Below are 8,925 nucleotides of genomic sequence, written 5' to 3'. Positions count from 1 at the left end.
CGAGTTACATAGACCGACACATCCCTTGTCACGTGCCTCAAGAAAATGAACCCTTGCACGCGCGCTTCTTTCCTCGGATCTGGAGGAGTCGCTGCCGCAGTTGCTGCAACTTGTCACTTCCAAGTGACAGGGTGTTGTTTCGCGTGTCGATGTCGACACCGAGAAACGTGATACGTTGGGTAGGCCCCACCACCTTCTTCCAGCTAATGTTGAATCCCAGTTCCCTCAATAATGTAATTAAAGACAGTAACATGTCATTGCACTCTTGTCTGGTAGCTGCTACCAGAAGAAAATCATCAATATACGCTAACACACCTGGTATGCCTTTCCGTGCCATGCATCTGCGAATAGCTTGCGACAGGCGATGGAAGTGTGACGGCCCTACATTGCTGCCAAAAGGCAGCCGACTGTCAAAGAGATAAGTAGGTTTCTTTTCACCTGTGAATTGCCATTTCAGCCCAGTTATACAATAATCGTCCGGACTGATGCATACTGACCGATAGGCGGACTGCAAGTCTACTTTTGCACACCAATACCCTGTCTTCGCTAGGGCGCACGCGTCAGATACGGTTTGAAATTGAGTTGACTCAGGTATAGAATAGTCGTTCATTGCCCTACCTGTGGGTTTGCTAGCGTCATGGATGGACCTGATGCTGCCATCATCCTTGGGAATCGCAGCGATAGCGCTTACCACAGTTGGTTTTCTACTAGCTACAATGTAATAACCTTTTTCTATCTGATCTAATAGCTCTTTTTCCACAGCTTTATGGTGTTCGTTCGATGACCTATGGTTTGTTTGCTCTACGTCTAGTACGCCTGCCCTACTCTCTTCTGTTACACGGAAACCGTTTCTTATGCCATCCAATAAAAAGGTTTTGTCGTGATCGCCTTCTAGCACCTTGTGCCACATTTGAGATTTAGCATTAATGGAATCACTATTTCCGAGAAATTCGCACTTATTGGAATCTAGCTGAGGGAACGGGCTGTGGAAGGTGGGGCCTACCGTTTTGTCGGCAATTCGCTGCGCTGTGTCCTAGGCTGGGGAGGTGGTAGCTGTCACTTTGTGGTCCTTGCCGGGTTGGCCCATGCCGCAGGTGTCGCAGACGTGGAGGAATCTGCAGCGGGACCCATTGGGACAGTCGCCTTTGTTGGTATACAATAAGCACACTTCCTTCCCGTTGGGTCCCGCTGGTCGCCGGGAACCGCCGCTGGCCGTCGTAGCCTTGCCGCCCTTGTTGTCTTGGACGCCATGCTGGAGCCGGTCCCGCAGGATCACCGTGGGGGTTGGGGGTTCCCCACTTGATTCCGCTGGACGACTGGCGCCTTCTGTACTCGTCGTCGTACAAAAGCACCGACTGCCACAAGTATCTGGCCCCCAGCTCGCCGATCATCTCTGTGTACTGGAGGTAGGCGGTCGAGTCAAACCCGGGCTTCTCAGCAATCAACCTCGCCATGATGCGTGCGTTTGCCACAATCCAGTGGCAGGGGGAGACTTTGTCAAGTTTTGGTCTCTGGTTGAGTTTTAGGATGACACCTCCCCCGAGTGTCACCTCTTCCTCGGCCGCCATCGATCCCGGCACAAAATCCAGAATGGAAAGATAAGAGGTCTCCCCTGTTGGCTGCCGTGACATGCCGCCTAACAGTCCCTGGAGTGGTTCCACGCTTTTTTCCTCAGTCACCCGCTGGGATAGTGGCCCTCCCCCGCTTCGCTTCTGCAGAGCCGCCACTGCTACTCTCAGCGCTACGTAGTGGCCACGCTTGAGACCCAGGCCTTCCAAATCCTGGGCAGTCACATTACTCAGCACATTGAGGGTGTTCAACTCCTCATCCTGGAGAACTTTAACCACCGTTAAAGGCAGATCTGTCGCCCACGCTCCAAATTCGAAGTCCATATTGCGGTAAGAAATAGTTGGCATATGCCCGCTGCGCCGCGCTGGTAAGGACTGACCACAATGTGTTGCTCTCCCGTTCTTATTATACCCCCGCTGATGCATCACACGTGCAAGCCCCCCGGCAACATGGACATTGCGGCTGGGCTCTTCTCCTTGACTTTCACAAGGCCTCCTCTCCCCTCTCTTTCTAATTGCGGGCCTAAGTGTTGATATCCTGCTTTACTACCCTCTCTTCCCTACCTGCTAACACTGATCCCTTTAGGCCTACCTCAAGTATCTAACATCCTCCTCCACCACCCGCGGCTAATCTGTCTCGTTTAAATAGAGTTTATCTGACGCTGTCCGCTCTATCTAAACTCACACTTAAAATCAGGCCGACTTCTTGTACACATCTTGCTAAGAAGCTGATGTCAATTAAACCAAAATCATTGTGATTTTATTTGTAAAGAGAGCAAAGCAAATATGCAAGAGGTATGAAGGAATAATAAGTACCGCATCCAAACAGGCTTTACAGCATATGTGTCACTTGTGCAACATATTCAGAGTAATTATCATGAGAAAAACATTTACGGTATTTATTTAAATGTGTTAGTAGAGTTCAACTCAATCACTGAATTGGCTTTATTGTTTAAGTAATGTACTGTTTAGAGGTGACAGACACCTGAACCAAGCCATGCAAAGACTAACAACATTAACCTGCCATTCAGCAAACAAACAAGAGACGTTTGATGTTTAGTTGTGTATGTACAAATAAAACACATTGGCATTTTAGTGGCAATTAAAATATGTAATGTTTCAAACAAACCTCGCGCAGAGTTGCTTGTCAACCAGCAGAACCATAGCAGCAAGATACCCAGAGTCTGCATTGTCAGGCAGGTGTAGACGGACAAGATCTACGTGTGTAGCCCAAGTTGTCGAGAGCTCTGAACAGCGACCTGTTTCCAGGATTTCACTATTATGTTCACTATTTGATGGCTGTCGATGTGTAAGCAAGTGTTTTTTAGCGTATGCGTGGGCAATGCGTCCCACGTGACAGTTATGAATGCATGCCTTGTCAAGTAGCAGGAAGATTTTCTTGAGATGATGTCATTCCAAAGAAAGATATATATACTAAACATTCACGGACACGCTTTCTGATCTTGCCGTACATGGCCAGGGGTGGTGGACACGTGACACACCAGCTGAAGCCTTAGCTTAACGTGGTAACGATGTGTGTGTAGTAAAGGCAGGGGACCACCCTAACCTCCACCCACACACTGTAGAATGTGTGGGCACGTGTGTGTATGTGTGTGTGTGTGTGTGCGTGCTTGCGTGCGTGCGTGCGTGCGTGTGCGTGTGTGTGTGTGTGTGTGTGTGTGTGTGTGTGTGTGTGTGTATGTGTGATAGCTATAATAAGACGCAGTGTGGGTGGACAAGATAAGCTGAAGTATTAAGTCAGTGTCACAGAAAGTGTGTTCCATGGGTGGGCATACATTGAGCAGGAAATATCTACTTACTTTGTAGAAGCTCGGAAAACAAGTTTGGCCATGCGCGTCATAAAATGTTTTTAATCGAAAATGTAGGGGATGATTTGTTTGCCCTAGTAAACAGAAACACGTCCCCCATGGGTAACGACATAGACCAATGGTTGTGATGCAGTTATCTTTTGTTACTAGCAACGACGAAGGCGACGACGACGGAGATCAATCAATCAATCAATCAATGAGGCTTATATCGCGCATATTCCGTGGGTACAGTTCTAGGCGCCCTGCAGTGATGCCGTGTGAGATGAAATTTTATACGGCCAGTAATTGCAGCCATTTCGGCGCATATTTACCTTTCACGGCCTATTATTCCAAGTCACACGGGTATAGGTAGACAATTATTAACTGTGCCAAAGCAATTTTGCCAGGAAAGACCCTTTTGTCAATCGTGGGATCTTTAACGTGCACACCCAATGTAGTGTACACGGGGGGGAGTTCGGACACCGAAGAGAGTCTGCACACAAAGTTGACTCTGAAATAAATTTCCGCCGAACCTGGGATCGAACTCACGCTGACAGCGGCCAACTGAATACAAATCCAGCGCGCTACCAACTGAGCTATATCCCCGCCCGGAGATGATGGTAATAGCGATGTATTGCAAACGTCTGTGGTCGTCAGTCGGTGACGTCAGTTTCTCTTGGAACCAATAGCTGCATATAGGGCTATTGACTTGTATGCACATGAACTCGTCCAGTTGCTACTTTAGTTTCGTAACTAGAGTTGCAGTGAACATCTATTTGAACGTGCACAATCAACAAACGTCAAATACATCAACTCAATACATTTTCCCTGGCGGTGGTTTGCATGGCATAAACTCGACAAGTGTTGTTAACTGCTACCAGGTTTTGCCGATCGCTGTGACGTAGCTCTGGCGTTGCGTACCGTGTTCTACAACTGGGGCCAGTTTCATAAGATAGCAGTGAACCGACTGACAGTCGATCGACTGCCCAGTCGATGGACTGTGGTTGATCGCCGGGTCACAGAAAAGCGCGTTTCATGAGCGAATCACCGTCACCCGCGGACAACCGCAGTCGACCGACTGTACAGTAATCCGAATGGCCAAGTCGAAGGCTAAATTTAGCAACATTACCACTTCCGTTTGCTCATTCGCACGTGAAAATGGCCGATTTCGAAGAAAAAACAAGTCTCGGCCCGCTCAAAATAACAATGACCGAGACTTTCAGTAATTCCTTCGCGTGACGTCTAACCCTCTTACGCCATAATGCGACGTCTTCAAGACATAACCCTGACTTGTCTCCTGGATTACTGCGTCGTGATAGATATGTTACAATAAATTCTCAAAACCAGGAAATGTACAACATCTTTGACAATTTCAGTAAATTTGTGAATTTGCTGTACCACTCGGGGATTTGACAAATTTCCTAAACATTCTAGGAAATTTGCGAATTTCTTGTTTTCAAGGGGCAGGAAATTCGCAAATTTACTGAAACACATTTGAAGAGAAACAAGTGCTTTGTTGGTTGCTTGTGAACCATTTAATGATTCTGATTTCCTTATATCAATGCAAGTTATACACTCATACTCTCTCTCTCTCTCTCTCTCTCTCTCTCTCTCTCTCTCTCTCTCTCTCTCTCTCTCTCTCTCTCTCTCTCTCTCTCTCTCTCTCTCTCTCATTGCTTATTCTGTCACCCTCGTAAAATAAATTTCAATTCAATTCAATTCAATTCAATTCAATTCAATTTCAATTCAATTCAATTCTCTCTCTCTCTCTTATACTGTCATGTTTCCTAAAATGTTTAACATAAAATCTGAACGAGTAAAATTAAAAGGTACATTATGACACTCATCTCTCTCTCTTAAACTGTAATTATTTCATAAAATTGTTAACATATGAAATCTGAACGAGTACATTAAAAGGTACATTGTGACACTCACAGCTCTCTCCTATACTGTCATTTGCGGCCAGCCGTGGTAGAACAGTCCATTATGATACAAGATAGAAACAAAACAAGCCGGGCATGTACAGCACAGACATATGGCACGTACAAAAAGCATTCGCTTGAGTTCATGACCCTATTATTTCTCGTTTCATTATTGTCTCATGTTTAATTGAATAAAACCGTGTTCAAACCAAGACATGATTATGGCAATGAAAAGACGCTTAAAAATTTCTTCATGGTGCGTCTTATTTTTTGGTGCAGGATTGGCTGCTGTGACATCTTGAGTTGCACAGTACTTTGGCTTTGTAGCACTTGCATCGATTTGTTGTACATTTTGTCGACCCTGCACACTCTGCATTTCACAAAACATTGCCCGCCTGATGCTATCACGGCTGACCGCAACGACACAGCCTTGTCAAGATCAATCAATCAATATGAAGCTTATATAGCGCGTATTCCGTGGGTACAGTTCTAAGCGCTTGTCGAAGAGATGTCAACACAGGACTAACAAAGAAACTAACATCTACAGACGGACACGAACCCTACCACACACTAGCAAACCCTGGTAAACATAGAACATTAACAACTGTTTAACAACAATGTACACATCAATAGCTAGGTCCAAACAAAATAAAAATTAAGCACAAAGAAAACACCTCTCACAGAGCACAGCACAAGAATGTCTTTAGTGGCACAACACATCACGTCGAACATGAAAGTCGCAGCCAGCTACGGGAAGAACTGAGTCTTCAACCTACTCTTGAACGCGTCAAGAGAGGGGCTCTGGCGAAGCTCAAGCGGCAGGGAGTTCCAGACGGAGGGGCCCGAGGAGGGAAATACACGCTGACCAGCAGCTGCGAGTTTCGAGCGAGGGATGTGGAGGCGGAGAGGGTCAGCAGCAAAACGAAGGGGACGGTCGGAGGGCTGGGTGTACAGGTCCAGGGATGATTGAAGGTACTCAAGAGAGACATCTTCTTCGGTTAGCAATTTCTGCAGACATAAATCCAACTGGTTTCGAGAATATCCGCCATGTAAGATACCAGCCTTAACCACAATCGTGTAGATGTCTGTTTCCACGTCCCTGTGTAAAATCACACCAAATATATTTCTTGGATCTCCTCTGCCGCCACGATCCACTAGAGGCACGGGCACAGCGACATTATCACCAACTTCTCCGGCTTTCAGGTCCACCCGACTTCTCTTCACCATTCGCTGTGCTTGAGACATTTGACCAGAAAAAGCATCTGCTCGACACCGTTTGATCTGATCACTGCGAGCATCCAACCTGGAACATCTGCGATGACCGGTGTGTCCATGCAACTAGTAAGTGATTGCGAACCGAAAGCTGGATCGCTTGATTCAGAAGGAGTCGTGTTTGATCCAGAAGGAGCTGGCGGGTTTGATTCCGAAGGAGCTGGAGGGTTTGATTCTGAAGGAGCCTGAGAGTTTGATTCCGAAGGAGCTGGAGGGTTTGATTCTGAAGGAGCCTGAAAGTTTGATTCTGAAGGAGCCTGAGGGTTTGATTCCGAAGGAGCCTGAGGGTTTGATTCCGAAGGAGCTGGGGGGTTTGATTCAGAAGGAGCTGGAGTGTTTGATTCTGTAGGAGATAGATCGCTGGATTCAGAGGATGGCTGATGCAAAACCAGTGCCAGGAGATCTTTTTCAGTTTCCAAATTCTTCAGGACTTCAAAGGGTAGAGATGATGTTGTGAGCCCAACACTAGCCTCGCTGCCGAATAGTGCTGAGAAGGGGGATATTTATTATTTATGAAACTGCACAAAGTTTATCCCTGTTACCCAGTCTTGAGTATGGTTGTCCGCCAGCCAGGCCACCAGCATGTCTTTGATGTCACCATTTTCTCTTTCAACCGATCCCTGGCTTTGTGGATGTCGCGGCTTCCCGTGAACTAATACCAATGTTGGCCAACAATCTTTCAGTTCTGAAATGATGTTGGCTGTGAACTCAGTGCCGTTATCGCTTTGGAGAATTGCAGGAGCACCGATCATGAGAAAGATGTCAAGCAGCTGGGCTGCAACCTCTACAGTGTGTTTGCTCCTAATAGGCCGGAACTTGGTGAGATGGTCTTGATACACCATGATCCATCTGTAACCGTTGCTTGGCATGGACTGCATGTCAACAAGATCAACTTGTCCTCGAGATGCAAATTCCTTGCTGATGATTGGACGAACAACTACACCTTTTGTCATGAGTCTCTTTCTCTTTTTTCTGACATTCCTCGCATAGTGACTTGAAAAGCTCGAGCGATTTGGTACTAATGTTTGCATATTTTCTTTGTGTTTCTTTGATCATTCGATCACGCCCATCATGGCCCGTCGAGATATGAGCGCGCTTGATGACGTCAAAAGTTTCCTCGATGGTGACATAGTAGACAGGTTTTTTTTCAGCACAACTCCTCTTCTTAATGAGCTTTTCAACACGACCACACTGGAGAACGTCATACCTGAAAACACAAATACAAAATGTGTGGTAGGGCACTCGATCCATGCATTGGTAAAAGATGTATTGCGTATGAAAGCCTGTTTTGTTTTTTCAGAGTGACAGTGACAGACAGACACAGACAGACAGACACAGACAGAAAGCCACCCAGCCAGCCAGGCTAGCAGACAGGCAGGCAGATAAAAAGAGCGACAGTGATATAGAGATAGAGAGAGAGACAGAAAGGCAGACAGAGACAGACAGACAGACAGACACAGACAGAAAGACACCCAGCCAGCCAGGCTAGCAGGCAGATAAAAAGAGCGACAGTGAGATAGAGATTGAGAGACAGACACACAGAAAGGCAGACAGAGACAGAAAGACAGCCAGAGCAAAAAGAGAGAGAGAGAGATATATATATATATATGGATTGGAAAAAGAGAAAGAGAGAGAGAGAGAGAGAGAGAGAGAAAGAGAGAGAGAGAGAAAGAAAGAGAGCGAGAACAAGAGAGAGTGTGAGAGAGAGAGAGAGAGAGAGAGAGAGAGAGAGAGAGAGAGAGAGAGAGAGAGATACAGAGAGAGATACAGAGAGACCGACAGAGAGACCGACAGAGAGACCGACAGAGAATGATAAACTCACTTCGCCAGGTTATAATATTCCTGTCGACTTTTGGTTGCGTTGTTCACGGCTGCAGTCTTGACATCTTCCACAATCTTGTTATATTCCGACTTTGGGATTAAACAATATGTTTTATTTTCCTCACGTTGTCTGAAAAGTTCTGTGGTGAACTTCAGTTCAAATATTTATTGCCTGCCATCCTGTTGGGCTGCCTATCAGCAACATGAACCAAACGCGGACTGAACTGCAAAGGCTTATGATCTGTCAGATTTGGTAGTTCAGGTGTGAGCTGTTTTTACATGAGTTTTCGTAATCCCAACACCACAAACTTCTTATAACTTATTTTCACTTTCCTTTCATGTGGCTGGCGTGGCGGGTTGGTAGTGTGTCGGACCCAAAAATTGAAGATGTTCGGTTCAAATCATGCTCAAATCAACTTTTTTTTTCTTTTTTTTTCTTCTAACAGTAAATTTATCAAAATCACAATGTAAAATAAAGAAAACGGACTCTTTTTCTTTTTAAAGAATTTTTCGAAATTTACTGAAACGTTTTTC

The 8,925-nt window shown here is 45.9% G+C and overlaps 1 protein-coding gene across 1 annotated transcript in view; it reads right to left on the bottom strand.

Annotated features, from left to right (window-relative positions):
* Positions 1 to 7,076: 7,076 nt before the first annotated feature.
* The window catches only part of LOC138983193 (KRAB-A domain-containing protein 2-like), a 4,405-nt gene continuing 2,556 nt past the window's right edge, over positions 7,077 to 8,925 (bottom strand). Inside the window, exon 3 of the mRNA XM_070356604.1 lies at positions 7,077 to 7,442. Within this exon, the coding sequence (XP_070212705.1) occupies positions 7,077 to 7,442 (366 nt within the window). The remainder of the gene's footprint in view (positions 7,443 to 8,925) is intronic.

The sequence above is a fragment of the Littorina saxatilis genome, linkage group LG12 (genome assembly GCF_037325665.1).
Source record: "Littorina saxatilis isolate snail1 linkage group LG12, US_GU_Lsax_2.0, whole genome shotgun sequence".
Taxonomy (NCBI): Eukaryota; Metazoa; Mollusca; class Gastropoda; order Littorinimorpha; family Littorinidae; genus Littorina; species Littorina saxatilis.
This window is presented reverse-complemented; position numbering and strand designations above follow the sequence as displayed.